The sequence below is a fragment of the Lepidothrix coronata genome, unplaced genomic scaffold (genome assembly GCF_001604755.1).
Source record: "Lepidothrix coronata isolate B3197 unplaced genomic scaffold, Lepidothrix_coronata-1.0 Scaffold31, whole genome shotgun sequence".
NCBI lineage: Eukaryota > Metazoa > Chordata > Aves > Passeriformes > Pipridae > Lepidothrix > Lepidothrix coronata.
The window spans coordinates 1643686-1667993 of record NW_016690211.1 but is presented as its reverse complement, the minus strand read 5'-3'; the positions used below and the strand labels follow the sequence as shown (position 1 = coordinate 1667993).

The 24308-nt window shown below is 34.8% G+C and overlaps 1 protein-coding gene across 1 annotated transcript in view; it reads right to left on the bottom strand.

The window, feature by feature from the left end:
• SPEF2 (sperm flagellar 2) overlaps positions 1-24308 on the bottom strand; it is a 77811-nt gene that overhangs the window by 34864 nt on the left and 18639 nt on the right. Inside the window, 15 exon segments of the mRNA XM_017811321.1 lie at positions 205-383; positions 2837-2974; positions 6249-6387; positions 6494-6621; positions 8024-8334; positions 9833-9990; positions 10736-10844; positions 12312-12559; positions 13033-13136; positions 13890-13913; positions 14086-14213; positions 14665-14884; positions 19281-19449; positions 20683-20870; positions 22053-22241. Of these exon segments, the coding sequence (XP_017666810.1) occupies positions 205-383; positions 2837-2974; positions 6249-6387; positions 6494-6621; positions 8024-8334; positions 9833-9990; positions 10736-10844; positions 12312-12559; positions 13033-13136; positions 13890-13913; positions 14086-14213; positions 14665-14884; positions 19281-19449; positions 20683-20870; positions 22053-22241 (2432 nt within the window).

Sequence of the window (24308 nt, the reverse complement as noted above, 5' to 3'; positions counted from 1 at the left end):
TATACAGGTAAATCGGTAAAAAAATCAGGGGTACATGTAACCTATAAGATGATAGAAGATCCATCATTTGAGTATAATCCCTGGCTAAAAATTCTTGTTTCCCTATCCTTCTAAGTATACACACATATACTTCCACATACACCCACAAAGTTATCAGTGCACTGTATTTGTTCATATTTGTATAATTTAATAATGCATTTCTACCTTTTTGATTTGTCTTCATCTTCTTTCTTCTCTACATCTTCCTTCTGCTTTACATCTTAAATATCTAACAGTGGGATTCTAGTAAAATCTTTACTGTCTTCTGTTGGGATTTTTCCTTCCATTGACCTATAGTAGTCATGAAGAATTCTCTTTGTATCTTGGAAACGATCCATTTCAACCTCGAGAAGAAAAGACAAAAGAATTGTAATTCAAAATAGGACAGAACAAAGTTCTGTTAATTTTTTAAATACATGTTAGCAGAAACAATTCTAAATCCTAAGAGTTTGAAGGACAGAAAGAAGCATAACCATTTATAGCGTACTCAATGCATACTTCTATTTGCATCTATACTGTATTCACACTGCTATTTCTAAGGAGTAATAAGAATCTTGGTTGTTAAAATAGCAAAACCAGGAAAAATCCTCTACAATAAATAATCACAGAATCACAGAATACACTGAATTGGAAGGGGCCCACAAGGATCATCAAGTTCAGCTCATAGCCCTGCACAGGACCACCCCAAAGAGTCACACCATGAGCCTAATGTGTATTACATTTAATCACAATATATTTTGATGTATATATATTTCTATAGTAGCAAGTATGCCAGCATATTACATGGATCTTCTTTTTCAAAGGAAATAAAATCTTTAATACCATAAAATAAAAAGGGCTATGGATGGAGAAAATTTTACAAGTCATACAGTTTTTCTGGATCAAAGAAATCAACACACTTTACACACCTAAGTGTCTTGAAGATCTTTTTGTGTGAATCATCTCAGAAGAAATCAAGTAAGATTCAAGAAACATTTAACACCTGTCATGTTTTGATTTATTGATACAGTATGGTGTTAGTCTCTAACTGACAAAACAGCACTAAATATTCATGGGAAAATGCACAAAACCACATTCACAAAACAAAGGATAAAACCTTTGTGGTGTAAACCAGTACTCATCCATAAGTTAAGGAGGAAATATCTTCTATTATAACTGTGTGTACACAGAAAGATGGAATGAAATCTGATAAATGGCATTTATACAAATCTATATGTTCATGCAGTTACAGAGCCACCTGGGGAACATATGTAACTTTCAACAGAAAAACCCACAGATGGAGAGCTCAATATCAAAGAAGCCTGTTTCTGGCTGTTTCTAAAAAAAAAGAAAAAAGTCATTACATAAAGTTACAGTTGTTATATTTTTAGTTCTGCAGTGTTAGGATTAATAATTCAGTTATTTTGGGAAGTATATACTAGACTAAAGAAAGAAATAATGTTTTCCTTTAAATTTTCCTTTATGAAAATAAAAGCTTATCTATGGTTAATACATGTGTTTGTAATTTTGAAGAGTCACTCTGCATATACACACAAGACAGATCAAATTAGATTCACAGTGAATCTCCACTGGACTGCATCATATCTGTCCATGAAATTCTGTTAGAATCAGGATTGCAAAGTTATATATTATTATAAAAGGAGAATAATAAAATATTTAAGGTCTGTAACATTACTTTAATTTGTCTCCTTTATGCATATAATTCAAGATGGATTTTTTAAATAGTCAGGCCTATAAATACTCTAATTACAGGATGAATGTGGTTCAGCTAGTCAGGAGTTATTTGATATTTCAACCTCTCTCTTTAGTCAGTGGCCTTAAGTCTTTCTTTAGGGCATTACTTAGACTCTTTGAAAATGAAGTTAACAATTTACTTACTGAAGCAACAGACTGTTTCACGAACTTCATATTTAAATTACCATAACACTCATATGAGATAAGAGTGGCTCCCTTGTTTATTAAACATATAAAAATCACACAGAGAATTAAAGGCACGAAACCCACCCTAAACTGCTTAGGTCTGCTTTTTTCAGCTAAATCATCATCACAAGGTATATGTTTAAAGCATTGCTTTTATTGTCTTCTTTAAAGTGCCAAAACTTTCACAGAATTTTCACTTCAGTTTACAGAAAAGCCTGTCTAGTCTAGTCTATTCCAGTCCAGTTCTAAACCAAATTTATGCACCTAGAACAGAAGTAACAGGGAAATCTTACTTTACTGCTCTTGAAAAATTTAAGGTTAGATATCTGAAAGCTGGGTCATATTTGAATGGGTTTTCTCAAGAGCAACAAATGACATCTCAATATCAAAAACATACTTTGCTTTTTGGTTTTTTTTCAGTGTGTAGGTAAAATTTCAAGCCACATTGATGAAGTTACAACTGAAATAATTTTGAGATACAGGAAATACTGTAACATCAAGTAAGTCAACAACAGAGGTGAATTATGTACTTTGCAAATTAAATGGAGATGTCAATATGATTACAGAAGGATAAACATCTGTAACATTTCTGTTAAAAAAATCAGATCATTCACTGGAGTGATAAAATAGCAAAAAGTAGCACTGTATAACAGAGATTGAAAGTTCAGGGGGGTTGGACAACAATGGTATTTTTCTTAACCTTTCCTGCCTGTATGGAATGTCACCTTTTTGTCTCTCAGTTTCCCAGATAAATTCAGAAGAGACATGAAGATTTGCTTAACTAATTCTCAATCTCTCACACATTTCTCTCAGGCTTACTGTTCTCCAAATCAAAGTCATTGTCCCCTTCCATTTTAGACTCTGTAGTGGTCCATACCTGCATAAGTGAAAAGAAATGGTTCATTGCAATTCCCCTGTGATCTGGCAGCCAGCCTTTATTCATGATATCAACACGTTCCTGCTCTGCTTCTTCCCTTCTGCTGTCACAGATATCCCAGAGAAGATCTCTTAGGTCCTAAAACACAAAATCAAATATGGTAACTAACTATGAAAGAAAACTTAAATAACTTTATTTTATATATTTATTATTAATTTGGGGGGGGGGCTGTGTATAGAGCATTGTCTCATTTGGGGTTTTTCTTTATTGCCATAAATATCAAAGCCTGGTCAACTCACATGCTTATAGAGAGCTGACAGAAAGTGGCTTTACAAATGTACCACGGAGAAGAATACAAAGACCTGAGTTCAACGTGCAGGCTGCCTTACTTTTCCTCAGGCAGAGATAATCTATCTAAGATAGACAAACATGAGACTATGAATAGCTAAGCTCCCAACTGCACCAGCTTTGCAGTTGGATGGTTTGCTAACCAATACACTAAGAATAATACTCAAAGGGATGTGCAATATGAAAAATTCTGAGACAATTATGCCAGATTTCAAGAGGTGTTCCAATTTGGATTACCTCCATGCCATTTTTCTCTAACATTCTTTTAATTAAGGGCTCTTCAGCTAATGTCTATATCTAATAGAACTATGTGGCTCACTGACAGCACTGAAGACCTACTAAGCATCAAACATCCTTGCAAATCCCTTGTTCCCTATTACCATCTCTGCACGGAAATATCGTGAACAAACCATTATGTTGTAAGAGGTCATAGGAAGAGATCTGTTAAATGCAGTGCTAAGGTAGGACCAGATGACCTGTCTGTTGGGCTCCAAGCAGTTCCGCCTCACCTGACCTGTTCTGGGATAAAAAAGGTGTTAGGTGTTCCAGACTACTAGCCCTGCCATGAGGAGCTTAGCTTCAGTTGAGGTGATTCCATATTCACCAGGTCTTGGTCTCAGACTATTATGTCAAATCCTGTTTCTCTCTCCCTGTCCAAAGACTTCAGACAAATTCACTCATCCTCTGTTGAACAAAAGCCACAGGGAAGCTGACAAATAGGAAGCCCGAACACATTAGTGATGGCTAGAAGGTACTCAAGGTGCAGACAATCAGATATTCATCATTGTCCACATTGTAGAATATACACCTAAAGATATGCTGCTGAATATAAAAGTATATAAGCATACAACTTATCTGTTGGCAGTGGTGGGTTGACCTTGGTTGGCTGCCAGCTGTCCACCAAACTGTTCTATTAGTACTCCTCACAGGAAAGGAGGAGAAAATATGATGGAAAAGTTCATGCGTCGAGATAATGATGGGGAGATCACTCATCTCTTATAATCATGTGCAAAACAGACTTGATTTGGGAAAATTAACTTAATTTAATGCCAATTAATAACAGAGCAGAATAATGAGAAATAACGCAAAACTAAAACCACCTTACCCCGCCCATTCTTTTTCCCAGGCTCAACTTCACTCCTGACCCTTCTACATCCCGCCTCCTACCTGGCACAGGGAAAATGGGGAATGGGTGGTTGTGGTCAGTTTATTATACGTTGCATTTGCCCCTTCTTCCCCCTTGAATTCTTTCCCTGCTCCAGAGTGAGATTCCTCCCATGGGATACAGTCTTTCATGGATTTCTCCAGTGTGAGTCCTTCCCAGAGAATTTAGTAATTGAAGAGCTGCTCCAGTGTGGGTCCTTTCTATGTGTGCAGCCCTTCAGGATTGCACTGCTCCAGTATGTAGACTCTATGCTCTGCCAGAACATCTGCTCCTGCCTGGGCTCTTCCATACAGGCCACAGTTCCTGCCAGGAGACTGCTCTGATGTGGGGTCTCTGCATGCCCATGGACTGGAGTGGTGAATGAATTCCTTGTTTTTCTTTGCTTGGTGCTTGATTTTTGCTTTACCTGTTAAACTCTTTTTATCTCAGCCCACAAGTTTTCTAGCTTTTATGATTCTCTCCCCAATCCCACTGGTGGGGGAGGGAGGGAGTGGCTGCATGGGGCTTAGATGCTGGCTGGGGTTAAACCACAACAGCATATCAAAGGAAGTCTTGGCTGGCCTTTGGGCTTTAGGCCTTTAAGAAAGTTCTCATACATCACAAGATGGAGTGGGATTTTATATTTTCCAGTCGATATCAGAGAAATTTTGTTTTCAGGTTTTACAGCTGGCCCCTTCTAGTGTTTTAGGAGAGGATCAGCTGAGATGATAGAGCTGAGCAGTCTAGGAGTTTGAGGAAAAACATTCTGAAGATTATCACTGCTTTCATTTCCTCTTTTTTTTCTAGCATCAAGGAAGGATGGCTGACAGAATTCTTACAGTCAGGGAGGTACAATGGGCATGGCCTAAAAGCACAGAGGAGGTATCATCACCCAAAGGTTTGGGATCTACAAGGAATAGAATGGGTCATTCAAGGAAAAAAATTCTGAAAATCATATATTCATTCCAAAATGTTTAGCCTTATCAAAGTATCTGAGTCTCACTGCATCATATGGGAGTACCACCTCCTCTTAACAGAATCTGAACTGGACAACGTCAAACATGGATTTCTGTTATATATAACAGTCCAAATATTTTAATTTTACCTTTCTAAAATATAGCACAGAGTGATTCCAGTCTTTTTATAATTCCATTTAGTAGAAATTAGGACTGTGGATGATGATTTTTAAGTCCTCTAATTCATTCTATTGAAATAATTCTACAGAAAAGAAGGTCCATCTAGTGCTTTTTCCATCTCAGTGAATTTATCCAGGATTCCACAAATGTTGCCTTTTACTAGCAATGTTGTAGCTCCCTTTTTTGGGAGCATTTTTCCTGATACGACTCAACTAAAAATCATGTCTGTTCTGAAATGGGAATCTGATAAAATCAAAGATAGTTGTACTTTTGGCTTATGTTAAATCTGGCTATGAACTTGTCAGAACTTTTAATGTCACGGATTTTTGTGAAGAAGAACACTCAGGACATGTATGACCTAGCAAGATCTACCTGAACCAAAACATTTCAAACAAATTCTCTGTACTTTGTATGAATGTTTTAGAAAACATATATTACCATATATAACTTACGGAAAAACTATGATCTTGCCAAGATTTGTTAGATTGTGATAGAAATGGCTAAACTTGTAAAATCTCTGAAAACCATAAAATTTAAAGAAAAAAAGAGCAGTGTACCAGGATACCACAGAGTAACCTAAAAATTAAAGCAAGACTTAAGAATATTATGGCCAAACAACAGAGAAATAACTGTGAAGAACACTTTATGCACAAGAGTAAATTAAATAGTTTAAGAGGAGTTGTAAAGAAGGAAAAAGAAGTAAATAATATCGGTCATGCCATATCAAGCTTGTATACAATGAATAATAGTCTATGATATATTGTAACTTTTGCCATTTACTTACAGTAACTCTTTGGTGTAGTTCAGCTTTTGTTTCCTCATCATCTCGCAAGTCATCAGAAATTGAATTAAAATCTGTTTGCCACTGAGATACAAACTCCTGCTTAAGATGTGGACGTTTCAAATAATCTTGGAAATTTTCTCTGTAAATTATGGTAAAATAATTTTGGTGTTAAATGACATACAGAATGCCACATGAAAAATAAAGTACACTAATATTTAAGGTAATAAGATACTATTTCTACTCACCTAATATCTGCTATGTAATGAATCATTGCGTATTGTTCATCCCTTAGGCATCTAAGTACAGTTTTGATGGTATTTATATATGTATTTTCTATCATTTCCCAGTAAGGTACTAAAAAATCAATTATCTCCTGTGAATTTTTTAAAAAACATCAACATTAAATGATATATTTCTTGGTAGCTCATTTATCTGTAGCATTAGTAAATACATGAAAAAATTATTTTGTTAAATCATATTACTTTTTTTTTTCACTATATATTTCTTTTGATTTACAACTGATCATAGACATTGTAACAACATATGGTTTTATCCTGTGCATTTCTTTGAAAAAATTGGCAGGTCTCAAAAGGACTAGTAGGTTCCAGCAGAATACTCCAGTATCTATGGTTTTGGATATGCTCATAAACTAAGTGATGATACTGAGTGAATACTGAAGTATGAAAATTTGGTCATTTCTGTTTGAGCTTGTAAAGATCTAAGCTGACCGTCCAGCGTTACAAAAGTGACGTTTCACTGACTGACTGTCGTGAAATATAAATAAAGCCCATGGCCAGAGGAAACCAAGCATAAGCAGTCATGAAGGAAAAACTGGTAAATATTAAGAAAGGAATTAGTAACAAAATTTCAAGTTTCATTGTCCACCCTCGAAATCTACATCCGAAAAACCACATGCAGTCCCGGCTTCCCATCTCCAAAGACCTACAAGAGAACTAGACTAGATTATAACTGGATTGGAGAAGAAAAGCAACGTTGAGTGAAATGAATATATAAGAGATGCCAGTGACACATCTTAAATACCTTCAGAGAGTGATTATAGAATTATTATTCATTGTATCTCACAATTCATGAATTAGGATCATCAAATTCAAGCAAAGAATGTTTAGAACAAAGAGAGAGAAACTTTTTTTCTGAATTAACATAATTATACAGCCTATTCCATGGAGAACAAAAAGCAAATTGATTCAAAAAAGCAACTAAAGCAGCTAAAACACAGAATCACGAAAAAAAAGTTTATTGAGAGCTACTAAACATAAGATGAAGATACAAAGCAACTTCAGGAAAGCTCTAAACAGATCACTGGAATCTAGAAAGATGCCTTTGGAGAAAACAGGTAAGGAAAAAAGTATCCTAGGAGAAAGATTAGTGCACACACTCCCCATTCTTACTCTTTGCATGAGATCCACAGCTGCCCCTTGTCAGAGACAGAAAACTGATCTAGTGAGTCTGTATCAATATATCACAACAGTAAAATGGATTATTATTAAGAACACAGGCATCTGTGTTCTTAATAATAATTCTAAAGAACTTAGAAAGAAAAATCAAAATTTTAAAGTATGTTCCCTTATTTTATGTATTTTAGTAGGAATGATTGTTTGTATATTATTTATCACACAGTACTAGCTTAACGTACATTGAAAAATATTGAAGAAAATAACATGCACTGATGTGAAAAGTTTAAGTAGAACATACATAGAATACTAAGAAAAATATGTACTTTGATATTTAAGACGTTTAATCCTGAATTAACATACCTGGGGAAGTGGTTCATCTACATAAATCCATTCATCTGATCCTGGTTCTATTGGTGGTGGTGGTGTCTCAGGAGAGGGAGGAAGCAGATCATCTGTAACTGGTAAAGGCTTTTCTTCTGTAACTGGTAAAGGCTTTTCTTCTGTATCTGGTAAAGGCTTTTCTTCTGTATCTGGTAAAGGTTTTTCTTCTGTATCTGGTAAAGGCTTTTCTTCTGTATCTGGTAAAGGTTTTACATCTGTATCTGGTAAAGGCTTTTCTTCTGTATCTGGTAAAGGCTTTTCTTCTGCTGGTGCTATTTCTTGAGTAGACCCTTGATATAAATGTACAATTAGTACCTTCAAATGTATTTTAAGTATCAATAAACAGAATTAGACACCTATGCTACTCTGACAAGTTCAAAATAATGGATCAGATTCACTATTTCATTACTTAGATGTTGTTAATCAGAAAATATACTCATGAAATCAGCAGTGCTCAAGGAGGATTGGGTCAGAGAACAGCTAAAACAAACTTGACATCCACAAGTCCACAGGCCCTGGCAGAATGCTCCATGAGTGCTGAGAGAGCTGGCAGACATCATAGACAGGCTGCTCATGATCACCTTTGAAAGGTCATGGAGATCAGGAGAGATGACTGAGGACTGGGAGAAAGCAAATGTCACCCTGGTCTTCAAAAGGGGCAAGAAGGACACAGGGAACTACCAGTCAGTCAGCCTCACCTCAAACCCTGGAAAGGTGATGGAGCACCTCATCTGGAGGCCATCTCTACTCACATGGAGGACAAGAAGGTGATCAGGAGTAGTCAGCATGGAGTCACTAAAGGTAAGTCATGTTCCACCAACCTGCTTATATGAACCTAATAGTGAAGGACAGCTTGGAAGCTATCAACATAAATATGAAATTAAACATTATTAATTGGCCACAGGGATTATTTTTCCATAGGGAATAAATAGTCCTTTATAGTACTTCTATACAATAGCTGGATTGCAAATAGAAAATCTCCACTCCATTTGCATCAATAGGAATTTTGCCACCCCCTCCAGCAGGGCTATTAATTATACCAAGCACGTAAAAAAACCCCAATTCCAACTAGGTAGCTTTTTGAAAACACTCCATCCGATTTTCTGTCAGCTGTGGTATTTCCAAGAATTTTTCATGAACTAGAGACCTTATGCATGAGTAGTGGGATAAAATTTTACTGTAAAGAGTACTTTTCCAGTTAATTCTTTTTTTTTCCTTTTGGTGGTAGAAGACACATCAAGACTTTCTCATAATAGTTATGAAAAAAACCTCTGATTATTCACAGGTCTACTTGATGTATTTGTTTCCCTGGATACTTCACCTATTTTTCCTTTTTTCATTATTTTCTGCTTGATTAAGAAGAGAAACGGAACAAAGATGTACCAAAATTCATATCAAAACCACTCCTAGTTATCCATATTTTTATGCTGCTGCTGCTGCTAAATGAATACATTTTGATAATGGCAAGTTATACCATTATGCTATATACCATTGTATCATTTTCATAGGATGAAAATGCTATCTGTAATTTTTAATCCAGGAAGAAAGACTGAATTTAATGCTTTAATTTAAATTTTATGTGAAATTGGTCCATATCCTCTGAAAAGGTAAAAACACAACAGAAAAGTTCAGGGTTCTGGTTCAGGTATCACTAACTTACACAACTCCAAAGTCTTCCAGGGGCAGCAAAAATGCAGGTTGCCATATAGTGTTATATAGTAATTACTAATTATAGAGAAGAAAGTCTTTTGTTACTGATGTCTAGAAAGTAAGAACATGAAAACTTACTTCTATTCTGGTTTTTCGCAATTTCTTCCATTATAATTTCCTTCACTGTTTCACACACATGACTTTCTTCTGTCTCTGCATTTACACTCACTAGAATATTTTGATGGACTGAAAACCATTTTTCCAATTTTGGCCATGTGTCTAGAAAGCCTGAAATTCTAAAAAAATCATATTAATGTATGAAATTAAAATCTAAGTAGTGGAACATTTTCGAAAATTAGTGAACAAAAGAAAAAACAGACCATCTCAACACTAAAACAACTCCATCCACACCAATCTCTTCATTTTAAACACAGGAAAATTTTCAAAATCCTTCTGTTAGCTAGTCTTTCTTCCTCTTTCTTGTCACAAGCTAAACCTACTTTCCTATATCACAACTAAACCAATAATAACAAATAATAGTCCGAAGTAGTTAGTATTATCAAATATTTAGAAACAAGACTTGTTGTTCTTGATTTTGCTCTTTGTGCAAAGTTAATAATCCAGTGATTTAATTAAAATTGGAAAACTAAGTGCTTTTTATAAATGTAGAAATGGAAAATAGCATTTTAGAAAATCTCTAACTCAAATGTATTTCACCCAAAGGCAGTTACATCATGCATGCCATATAGATATATATAGATACAAATATGTATACATATAGTTTATGCAGTATATATCTGAAGACTAAATTCTACCTGGAAGAGCAATTTGGAAAATCAAAACACATAAATTCTAATTTTCTAGGATTATTTATACTGTGCAAACAATGAAAATATCCTTTAGGCTTCACATTAGAGAAACACCTAAGTAAATTCTTTACATTAAGCATGTCAGCATTGTCATGGATCACATATGAGATTCAGATTAGTTACATGCCTAAACATCTACTGGAGCAACTTTTTTGTACTTCATATAACTTACCTATGTACGACCTGGTCCTTGTCCAAGTCAATCCTCTCTTCTAGGATTTCAGGATCTGAATTTTGATCACTGTTCTCCTGTTCAGTTTGAGATGACTTTGATTTATCTACTGTGTGGAAAAGAGCATATATGAGCATATATCGAAAAAGGCAATCATTCAGTTATTTCTGCAAAGTAAGATAATTATTATAAGAAAAATTTCAGTGTTCCTTGATCTTATACTTCTTCATTTAAAAATTGAGTATCGAACTTCCTAAAATAAAGGAGAAGTCAGAGAACATTATAGAAATACAAAATCAAGCTGTGAAGGACCTAAAAACACTGTCTTGCCTCTTCCTTTTAAATGCATAGCCAATTATAGCACTAACATTTCCTAATGCATGCTTTGCAGGAACAGAAGTCTCCAGTTGAAGAGACGGAGCATTCCTGTGGGCAGACTATTTCAGCCTTATCTACTCTACCAGTTAGAAGGTATTTTCCCTGTCTTATCTGAATCTTCCTTGAAGTACCTACTTCTTTCCACAATGAGCAGATATTCCTGCATGAAACGACAAGGTATTGTCTCTCTCTGAGTCTTTTCTAATTTTAAGAAACCTTTAATTCATTAGAAATAAGCCAAATTTAAAAAATTCCGATATATTGTTCTTCTGACTGTATCACCACATTACATAACATGAAATAAATTCTGTTTGTATTTCTGAGATTACATAATGCATTGTCACGTGTTCCAATTGTTTTGGCAAAACAAGATCTTAAATTTATGAAGAATTTCAAGTGTCTATACATTTATCTTCACTATGTTGTTAGCAAGAACTCTGAAAATTTTGTCTCATCCTCACTCCTACATCTACATAGAAGTTAAATGTAAATTGTGCTTTAATTTAAGTTATATGCCATCTGTGTGCTACAGTGAAAACGAAGAAGAATCTCCTATAATTTTGGATAATATGGGACATATTAATGAAAAAAACTTATGTTTTGACAAGGTGTGTTAGGGCAATTTAAAATGTGTAGTCTGAAAGTGAAACAACTCTCAAGAGGCCTTTGAGGCTTTTGTCTTGGTTGGCCTAAAATGACAATTTCTGATCATTGGCTGACTAACTGAAGACAAGACAAAGGCAGTAATCAATGGGGAATTAATTTTGGCACTCTCAGAGAATGAATATTGGTACATCCCTCTGTTTATAATTTCCTTCATCCCTTTCCAAATGTGTCACCTGAAGAAAAATACTATTTCTCTACATCTATCTATATTGAGGGATATTTCTGCATCTGTTGTAACTTGTGTTTCTCCCAGCTGCTGTTTTATGTGATATCTAACACCAGCCACTGTACTATCTCAGCTCCAGTGAGAGTTCAAATGCAAAAAAGCATATACACATCCACTTGCATACTTCTGATTCACCTTTGACTGAAACAAACAGAAGTATTTGAAATAATAATTCAAGCCACAATTAATGAAAGTGATACTGAGAGATGTAGAGAAATTGTGCAGTAATGCTATTTTTCATTGGAAACTACAACTTACAGATATCTGCTTATCATTTTACTTTGGTAATAGTAGCTGGAAACTTACACTTCATGTTAGCTGCACGTTTCAGTACCACAGTGTCTGAAATATCCAATAATACAGAAACATCAAATGCAGGTGAGGTAACAGGAGGCTCGTTAGGGGCTCTGGGATCGATAGCAAGTGAGAGCCTTCCAGGAATTGCATCTTTTTCCTCTGGATCATTCCCTGTATAGGCTTTGTCAAATAGCTTTGCCTGATTAATAGTCATTGGAAACCCTTCCACAATCCACCCCTTCTCTGGTGGTATTTGGCTAAAAGTAAATGAAGAACTAGAATTATACTGTGAATTGATAGCATAATAATAAAAACTAAAGAAGAGCTTGCTCAAGCAGTCTTTCATTATTAATTCAGTATATTAAATATACTGATGAATACAGAATATGACAGATATTATTAAACTGTAAATCTGAAAAAATAACTCTAAGTTTAATTAAAAGTAAAAAAAAATCAGAAATAAAACTATTTTTGCTGTCTTGATAAATAGAATTTTCAAAACCTGTATAGGAGCTCTTTTCAGAAGTATAATTTCACTGTTTTCTCACTAACTTTTGTACTGAGGTAACAAATAGTAAAATCTGTTCTGTAACTCTGAAGTATACTAATGGCGGTATAACTTAAATCATATTCATGCAGGAACTTCAGTGCTAAAGGCACATCAGGGTAGTTGAGACAATTTTCTGTCAAACAAGAGTAGACAAAACCAAGTGTTTATATAATTTCATACTTAATGGCTTCCAACAAGAGGTCAATTAGTAGTTCATCGGGAATACTTTTTCCTTTCTTCAACCATTTCTGCGATGCGGCGCCAAGCTGGGCACGTACAGACAGCTGTGGAAGAGTGCACTGTATGCTCAATGTTCACAACAGTCATTGTCAAAAAGAGTATGATTTTACTTTTTGTATTACATACTACTTATTCTTTTATTTATATTTAATAGGGTTTCTTTTTCTATTAAGGAGAATAGTTCTCACTGTAAAAAATGCATAGTTTAATCAAAATCTTCAACTGATTTCCATCACTACATTTGCAACAATGCCAAAAGAAACATGGTTGAGAAACAAAGGATATGAAGGCCAAAAAATAAAGAAGTGTTCTGGTTCTAAGCTTACTTTGATTGATTTTCACTACCATAAATCCACTGATGGTAGCATATCAATTCATTAATTCTACAGAGATTCTTCTATATTTTAGCTTTTGAAGTATTTTTCAAAGAGCACTAAAGTCAAAGAAATTGCTGTAGAATTAAGCATTTTTAACGTAAAGGAAAGAAACATTGTCATTGAATAAATTATCTGCTTGGCAGTTGCAAAATCAAGAATACAGTTTTGCTAACTCAGAAATGACACAGAAAATACCATATCTTCTGTGAATTTGAGATTTAACATGAAAATATAGAACTTTGACAATATGTATAACTCTCTAACCAACATACAGAGGAATAGATTTTCATATTTCATACATAAAACGCTTGCAGTGAGGTAATAAAATTTAGAATGATGAAAAGGTGTAACCTTTTAATTAATTTAACCATTTTAATTAATGCTGCTTCATAAAGTAAAAACTAAAATTGGTTTACAAACCTTGGATAGGCCCTCTTGACTGTTCTATAACAGAAAAAAACAAGATTGTCAATTCAAGCTGACTCTTGAAGTCTTACATGTCATAATGTAGAATTAAGTTTGAAATTGAGCAAAAATTGAAACATGCTTTCTTCCTTACATATTTCATTCTCATCTACCTGTTGGAGCCAAAATGAAAACTAAGAAAAATGCTTACCTTATTTTGTTCTCCAGAACTCTTTTCATGTGGAATCATATCATGTTCACTTTTCATTTCATTTTTAAGAAAAGACTCGATGGCGTCCCAAACCAGAGTATCGACAGATAGTACCTGAATATTGCAAACTAATACACAAAAAAATTAAATAACTTTGTAGTTTAAGTTGAGCCTACGCACAGAGAAACTACTACAGGCAGTTAAATTAATAGTATAATAAACGTTGCTTCCACTCTTTCTTCTCTCTAACCACAGCAGTCTGTATCTACAATCACTAGCCACCTTGCCAGTCTCCTCTAAAACAAATACCTCCAAAGTTTACCAAAAGCATTTTCAAATTTGCAATGCAGAAGTAATACTATATTAATACTACTTTCAGGGTTGGGTGTTTCTAATCTTATTTTGGAAGATAATGATGGAATGATATGCAACCAACCCACGTAAAATACAGATGTTACCTGAGGTTCAAGAATTAGTAATTCAAGGATTTGCCCAAACAATTTTTATTGTAAGAGTGAGATTTTAATACAAATAAAAGTTTCAAAGAATTTCAGGCAAAAAACCACAAACAACCTCTACCTTTTTCAATAAACTTTGCACAGGTAGTTTTTCCACTAAAAATTTTTCCCAAAATACATCCTTTGACAGGAAATGAAGTAAGTACACGTGGTGAAGGTTTGGGTTGTGGAGGATAGAACAACTCCATCAGTCTACGAAGCACATGACCCAATATGTTATTATTAAGAGGAGGTTTGTTTTCACTGTTCTCTTCAGTTGGACTCCATTCCCCTGTCATACTCTGTATAAATGACAAATTAGCAAATCATGTCTCAATATGCCTTGTCTTTCATTTTTCTAGATATATGTATTTATACACAAACACAATACATAAAAAAAATTGAATAGTATTAAATAATAAAATATTTTTTAGAATAGACACTTGTTAAAAGGTATAATTATATCATAATCATTAAACATGTCTTGATATTCACTAATAACTAGTTAAGAGACAAGTACTCATACAAACACTTACATGGGTTCTGTGATGTTTTGCCTCTGGCTGGATGCCAGGTGCTCACCAAAGCCACTCTATCACTCCCCTAACCAACAGGACAGGGGAGAGAAAATATAACAAAAGGTGCATGGGTTGAGATAAGGACAGGGAGGGATCACTCACCAGTTACCGTCATGGGCAAAATGGGCTCAGCTTGGTAAAATTAGTTGAATTTATTACGTATCAAAATCAGAGCAGGATAGTGAGAACTAAACTAAATCCTAAAAAACATTTTCCCCTCACCCCTCCTTCCTTCCTAGGCTTAGCTTTATTCCCAGTTCTCTACCTCTTCCTGCTCAGCACAGCGGGGGAACAGGGAATCACATGTTGTTTCTGTTGCTTCTTCCTCCTGATGGAGAGAAGTTCTTCCCTTGCTCCAGCACAGAGTCCTTACCACATGAGCCAGTCCTCCCTGAACATCTCCAGCTCAAGTTCTTCTCATGGGTTACAGTTCATGAACTGCTCTGGTGTGGGTCCCTTCTATGGAGTGCAGTTCTTCAGGAACAGGCTGCACCAGGACGAATCCCCCATGGGGTCACAAGTCCCGCCAGCAAACCTGCTCCAGTGTGGGATCCTCACTCCACAGGCCACAGATCCTGCCAGAAGCCTACTCCAGCACAGGCTTCTCATGAAGTCACAGCCTTCTTTTGGGCATCCACCTGCTCTAGTGTGGGGTCCTCCAGGGGCAGTAGGTGGATCTCAGCTCCGGCACCTGAAGCACCTCCTCCCTGTCATTCTCCACTGACCTTGGTGTCTGCAGAACTATTGCTCTCACATATTCTCACTCCTCTCTTCTATGGCCTCAATTACTTTTCTGTGCAAACCCTTTTTTTTCTTCTTAAATATGTTATCACAGAGCTGTCACCACCCCAGCTTTGGCCAGTGGTGGGTCCAACTCGGAGCCAACTGGCGTTGGCTCAGTCGGATATGGTGGAAGCTTCCAACAGATTCTCAGAGAACCCACCTCTGTAGCCCCTCTGCTGCCAGGACTTTGCTGTGCAAACCCCAAAAAAGATTCCTATAATCACTTTTTTAATTCCATAAACATGAAAAATAATTTCACCAATACCACAGAATTAATCAGTAGCAGATTTTTGTAATAGAAATCCAATATTCTACCATTCTGCCTTCTAAAACTGGGCAACATTACTGTCCAGTATCCCACATAAATCTTTGAAATTTTATGGATGGATTTCAAATATATATTTGCCTAGAACGCATTCAATAGAGAGAAAAAAAACCCCAAACCCAACAACCCAAATCAGTTCAAACAATTTAAGGTAAGGAAATACTGAGTAGAAACTTCCAGTTCATGTACTCTGAGATCAATAGCAATTTATGAATTACCAGTGTACAGTTTAATGAGGTTTTGCTAGTAAAGATCCTCTTACTGAGAATCACATCAGAAGAAAGATAAGAATGGAAGGATGTAGTCAAAAGAACGGAACACAGAATTACACTTTTGCCACTCTAATATATACTCTACTAGTATTGCATCTTGTAGCACTAGCAAAGTTTACGTGCAGTTTATGCTGTAAGAAGTTGAAAGACAACATTTTAATATGTAGGATAATACCAGTCCTGTATTAATATTTATTTGGTTGCAGCATACTAAACACCTGTTTGGAAGATATGTTGACTAATAATATTTGCTGTTAGATTCTAGCTTGTCACCTCATTTGGGGTGTCAATAAAAGGTTGACAGGCAAAGTGAAAAGTTTCAGCAAGAGAAATGCCAAGTAGGAAAAAAAATGATAAAAAAAATTGTTCACAATGAGAGTGGTTAAACATTGGAACAGGTTGCAGAGACTGTTGAATCTCTATCCTTGAAATATTTGGAAGTTGACCAGACAAGGTGTTGAGCAACCTTATCTGACTCAGATGTTGGCCCTGGTCTAAGGAAAGAGGCTGAACTAAATGACTTTCACATCTCGTTAAATGCAAACAACTGTGTCATTCTATAAAATTATATATCTATATATTATATACAATAAATATAGATGTCTATCTCATAGTGTGTTCAACAGTCAGAATTTGAATAATGGTCATACACATATATGTACATATATATATGTACACACATATATATAAAATTAAATATTTCATCACCATCAACAAAAGTGAAGAGTTTTAAAATTCTACTGAAAGTTAATATTTTGAATTCATATTCTGGATAGAATATGCAACCTTTTCCTGAATCTACTTTCTGAATGATGTATTGTGACACCACACATTCTACTAATAGAATCTGATCACTGTTTATTTTGAACATATGTGTATTAGATAGAAAAACACGTCATTATCATGCTAAATTAAATATAAAATAAAATTTCAAATTAATAAAACAAAAAAAATTATTGAGTTGCACAATATCTCCTTTCCAAAATATCTCAGAAAACATACTTCTTCATACGTAATTGAAAAAACATCCTTAAAACCCCCAAATCCTTATACTATCTGAACCATTTTTCCTTAACCATATAAGTAGAGATGGATCAGTTGTTTAAAATTTTATTAGACTTCTGAGAAAAATTAATTCCAAACGGAATGGGTTCCCTCACCTTTTGGCTTTCTTGCCCTTTTAACCAGAAAATTGCTAGACTGTACCTGCCATGAGGTAAAGAAGTTTACCTGTCAGAAACAAGTTTTCAGGCATCCAGGTAAGCATTATATAACTCCTGGTCAATACTTTCAAATGAAACGAGAAATTATTTGCTATTTTGAGTAGTATCTAATGTTATGCTTGTTTGGGGTGATTCATTATGTGATTAGCCATGACTGATAATATGGTAGTTTCCAAACACTTTCATGCTAAATCTAATGTCTAATATGCAATGGACTGATAGCACTTCATTGTCTTGTATTTTATCAAATATACTTGATACTTTTAGTTAGTATGCAATGTAAACATAGTATTCTTGAGAGATGCCAAACTGCCTGCCTTGGGCTTTTTACAAAAGGTTTAGGAAAATGAGCATGAACATTGCCAGAATGTCCTGTTAATACAGTTTTACCTAGAAGCAATACTTTGAAGGCATTAGCTGTTCACTTAGGTTTTCAGAACACATAAGTATGAATTGATGCCAACAATTTTACATGTCATATTATACCAGCTTTTGATGAATAATGATTCAGAAAGGCATAAGACTAACAACATCTGTGAATAAATTAATTACGTGACTGTGCATTTGAAACAGCCTGGCAGAAAAAAAGAGGCTTTAAATGTGTCAATAAATCTTTGTGACCTTCACTAATGTTACATCTAGGGAGGACTTTATAATATAAACAATATGACTAAAAACTTAAGTTTTCATTAGTGCTCCCCACTGTTTCCTGCCTTTCTATCCTGTATGTCCTTCCTGTTTACTTTGGGTATGGGCCTTTTTTTCACCTAAAGAAAATGATCATGAAATTCATTACGTGAGTTGGTATGTTGTGAACAAGGACCTTAAAAAGAGATACATCAGAAAAACGTTATGATCGAAGCCACAGAAACTCATAACTTTTATACTCATTGGAGTATACATCAAAAGAAAACGTAACAATTGGCTTAGGAAGTGAATAAAAGCACATATATATTGTAGTTATAAATTCCCAACAAGATAAAGACAGGTTATTTGCCATGATTTTGCCACATTCTACTTATCAAGTTATTTGAGGTCTAAATATGTAATGGGATTTTTTTTTTTTTCGAAGAAAAGCACCATTAATGTAACTTTGAAAAAATTTTACAATGTATTTTAACAGGGAACTATTCATCCTTCATCTTCAAATTTTGAAATTACACTAATGTATTGTAAAGTTGAAGAAAAGTTTTTAGGGTACCCTGAAAAATAGTTACTTCTATTCCAACAGAAGATTAAGAAAAACGTCAGCCATTTTTAATAATTTTCCCAAACATTACTATCTTAAAATGAATGGATCACTCAAACCAATAAATCTTGTTAGACCACTTTCACTCGAAATTGCTGAAATTAAGACTTCTAGTATTGTAACATATATAGTATTTAATTTTAGTGCTTTTACTTGTTACTTTCTGTTGCATTTTTAAACCTGGTAATATAAACTACACCTCCAAATTCTAATTGGCTGAAAATGCAAGGTGTATTATCTTCCATTATGTATTATCAGTTTGGTGTACCTTGTATTCACCATAATCTTTTTCATCTAATAGACTCATTTTATTCATCTCTGCAAGTTGTTCTAGGCCAGGTTCATTTGGCGAAGGTTGAATTGAGGCTTGTTCATATATTGGTTTTCCATTTAAAAAAAATTCCTTCCAGTCCAGCATCAGTTTTAATGGAACTCGGCTGCAGGAAAAAGAAAAACAAAACCAAACAGTTCCAAATCAAAAATTAAAGGGTTAGATGTTTGAAAATGGTAGACCCAAATTTATAAGAATCTTAATCATGAAACAAGTACATGCTAAGCTAGTTATAGCTTATAATGCTCTCTGTAATTATTACAGCTTTTTGTAAATGTTTGTTTACTTTTAAGACAGCTGTAGGCACTTGTAGGCTTCAGTATTTTCACAAATGTGTTATCACACAACATTTGGCTGGCAGAGCTGTGTAGTAACAGTTTTGCTATAGCTATTTTTGCCAGCCCCAAAACATTCTCAGTTTTGTGGGGTAAAGCCTCCTCTTGCCAAAAATCTATAGAATGTTTTTACTGCAAGTTAAAATTAATTTAGAATTGTATGAATAGTTAAACTACTTTTTTTTTAATTAGTAATTTCACTAAATTATGTCTAGGCTGACTATCATGTAACTACCAAGCCTAAATTTATATAATTTCTAAAAAATATAATCAGATATATTTCATATGGTTAAATAGTATTATTTTAACATACAATTACATTAAAAAGCAATTAAAATTTTGGTATACTTTCCAATGCTGTAAGTCTTACCCCACAGTCAAATCACTGAATACTAATGAAAGAACTACAACTACAAAGCCCCACTCTGCGTTTTTTTAAACACTTCTACAGCACGGGCACGTGGAGATTATTGCCCTTTCAGGGCCTTCTCAGAAACCCTGTGCAATTAGGGCATGTCAGAGGGAATCACAGCATGTAGGACTCAGTAGAATTTGGGCTCAGTTGCCACTCTTTGGACAGTCCAGGCAGGGTTACCTATCTTAGGAAATTCATCCAGTTTATATTACACTGAGGAAGTGTTCAGCCACTAGATCAATCTAGAAACCATTCCATTTTTAACTTATTAACTAAACGATTTGTTCACAAGAAAGGAAATCAGTAGTTTAGCTGTGGCACTAGTGGATTTTGGTCTCCTAAGGATTCAAGTTAGTTGCACCTTCAAGAAATTATGTGAAGGCTGTAGCACTAGTTCACTCTGTATTACACACCAGTGAATTCTCACACAAAACTAATGTTACCATTTTCCCACACAAACTAATCGAAGCTGTCATGTAAAATGTCTGAGAAACTACATAATTGGTTACAGTGCTTATGGCAGTCTGAATAATGCACCCTAACAGCTACCTTACAGCTGTTATTTTTGCCTAGCAGCCACCATACTCACTTCTTTGTCATGTAGCGATATTCTCCTACTTTTGTCGACATATCAACAATTTGGCCCATCACTTCCCAACACATAGAATAATGTTTTTTATAGCGGGCCTGAGCTCTTTCAGCAGCAATTTTCTCATGTTGTTCTCTCTCTTTCATTATTTGTTCTTCATTATCAATGTTTTCCTGTTTTGCAAGAGCCTGGAATTTTTTTAAAGAGTAAATCTGAGACTGTAATGAAAATGAAAGTGTAGAGGTGCATAGTCCTGGAAATGAAAATTAACTTGTTCATTTAAGTCACAAAACAGAAATAGCTCATTTCTCACCAGAGCTGGAGAGCCAGCAAGCAGACTAATACAAAAACTAATCTAAAAACTTTTATTAATTCTATAAATTCCACTTTGTTTGCTTTCTAACTGCTAAAATACAATAAAGGAGAAATGCTTTACTTCTTTAATGACAAACAGATTAAGAACATATTGAGTGCTTGGGGGTAGTGAAATCACAGGTTTCAGTGGAATTACTCACTCAGAAAATGTGACAAATAATTTATCTTACTAGATTCTGATCTTCAAATAATTTTAAATTATTGATGTTGTTCAATCTTCGAAAAAGATTTCTGGTCATAGTAGAAAATTATTTCTGTGATGGTGTGCTGCTTTTGGCTGAAAGCATACTTAAAGAGATGTACTTAAAGAGATCAGATAGCTGCTGATTACACAGAACTCCAGCTGTGTTGGAGGATTTGGAGTTGCTAATTGTTTTTGACAGGATCACATTATGCCCTACTATGAGCATTGCACTGGGCAGTTTTCCACAGAATTTTAAGTCCTTTTAATCAACTGAAAGCTTCAAGGTAGAAAGAAATAAGCACTCATGAGTGTAACCACTCCAGCATTTGTCAAAATGGACATTAACATATTATATCTAAGCGAAATTAAAAACATGATTCTTGAAACAAGATCTTAGGCTATTGTCTTTTGTCCTGTTGCCTCTGCAAGACTGTGCCTTTTAAATTCAGCACACAGAGATGTTTCCCTACAAAGTTAAAATTAGTATAGAAAAAAAGATCAAAATTAGACTTTAAGTTGCACAGCTTTATCCCTTATTATCCCCCTGCCATAGGGGGCTGTTCTTCCTCTCTCCCTACGTAATTCCCCTAAAGTTTTAACATACTGCAAAATGCTCTCAGTTCCACAATTACAGTTACATGCTTATTGCTTATCACCCATGTTAGCTGTAACTGTGAACTAAAAAATAAAAGAATATATTTATCATTAAATCATCCTGTCCTGAGAAAAGTCTTGAAGTTGACAATACGAATTCCATTTAATAACATTCCAATAGTCCTGTAGCAATTCAGAGAGCAAAACAATCTTTTACCGCTTCTCTGTCAAGAGCTTCCTGGAACTCTTTTTGCCGTCTTTCTTCATATTGTTTTTCCCTAAAAATTCTGTTTTGCCTTAACACCTCTTTTTCGTGTCGAACATGCATGAGTTGAGCAGCAATCCTCCGCTCGTGCTGAGATTGTTTCATTAGTCTGTAAACAAGCTGCTCCTCCCGGTAAGCCTTCTAAAAGACAAAAAATAATGCTACTAAGCACAGTTTATCAACTATTTCCTAGACAACTCATCGGTGTCTCATATGAGAAATATGAGTGGAGTTTATATAACAGCACTCACCTGCTTATATGACACATAAATCCAGAACAACAAACATATCTATTTATTAGTACTATTTTTGTAAGAAGTGGTACTATTTATGTAAGGATTTACAGCAGCAGTATTTATGTAAGAATTGTAGAACTCTAGAAGAGAATTCTAACTATGTCTTAACTGAGATATTCAGTAAAAATACATTTGGTCAGATTAACTCAATTTTAATGTGGTTATTTCCCATGCGCAAAGAAACTGCAGCACATTTGAAATAATGGCTTCTGTATCTAAAGATATACCCTTTCCTCAAATAATTAACTTATTTCTGCTATTCACCAGTTCCCATTCTCAGCCACATTCCACTGGATCCTTGATCACTCTCTTTTCTACAGGTTTGAAATTTTACCTGCTTTCTGGGGATTTGGGTAATTATCTTCTCCATTCTCCTCTATTCAGGAGACTGAGAATAGGAGGAACCGTTCCAGAACAGAGCAATATACAAGACTTCTGGGCAATAGTTCCAGTGTTCTCACTGGGACATGGATACAATACCCTATTTGGTACTATGGGAAAATCATTCTGAACTGTTGCTTGAGGCATGGTCTGTGTACACAGATACTTTCAAGACTATGGATTGTTATTTTTCTAAGTACTCTCATAACATAATAGTATCTTATCACTACTACACTTCTCTAGCCTTCCCTGGTATGCAAACTAATGCTTAACCTAATCTAAAGTTTTGCTTCATTATCACCGTCCGGAACTCCTTCTGAGTCCTAAGCAAAAACATCAGCTTGCCTTTCGAGCCCCATTGCCAAATACCACTCCTACAGCAGAATTCTAGACGAAATATCTGATTTGCTGAATATTTGTTTCACATGCAGTAAAACTACTAGGAAATATTTTCCAATGTAAGGACCTAAACTGGGAACTGATTTGAAGATTTCAAATTCATTTTCCTAAGAACAGAGGCACAGGTAAAGCCAGTTATTAGTACAAAAAACCCCAAACAAAAATAAAGTCACATCTATTTTCTTTTATCTGGCTTATTTTTTCATCAGCTGTCTGTGACAGAGAGGAAAAACACGTTACATACATACACCTATAATTGAACAATTCAATTTGATTACATATTATCATATTATTTATGAAAGAACTCTACAAAGAGTCTAGATCTGTGCTACACAATGCAAACTAGGACACCTGTAAAAAAATTTTTACACAAAGCATGGCTATTTGAATTTCAATAATAAAAACAACAACTTTCTAAATAATTTATTTAATATTGATGTTGGGAAGAAGCCAATTTAAAAAAAAACCCAACCTCTTTCCATATTTTTAAGTTCTTTTCTCTTCACAATTGCTGGGAATAAAGTACATTCCGATTAAATTCTTGAAAATACTAAACTGATATAAAAATATCTCGACATTTTTCTTATTTCAGCCAAAATGTGGGCTTTGCACTCCCCTTTCCTAGCACCAAATTTCATAACACTGCATGATAGTCCTAATGGCAGATGCAGTCATCTCAGGCTTTAATCCCAGAGTGGCTCACCTGCATGCTATGTTGTCTCTATACAAAGCTTTTCTCAAAATGAGGGCCTAATTTTGAATGTGTTGTGTTTTGTACCCTATTTGTAGCATACTGTTTGTAAGCTATTTTTCTATGGAGGGAATTATCATCATGCATGCAACTGAAGTGGAAAACAATGCAATCATAGCAATTTTATATTCATTCTATGTGTCATTTGATATAGTTCAGGTGATAAATTTTTCCAATAGTACTGCCTACTGAAGAGTTAGTCTGTCCATTTTCTCTTACATTCCTATCTCAAAGCAATAAAAGGAGTAACAGCACTCTTTGCCATCTCAGTTCTATCCACTGCTTCTTTGGACTTAGTATTTCATTAAGGTTTCAAAGAAGAGTAGAAAATGCAAGATTTGTTTCCTATTGCAAGTAAATATCCTTCATTATTTTCTGTAG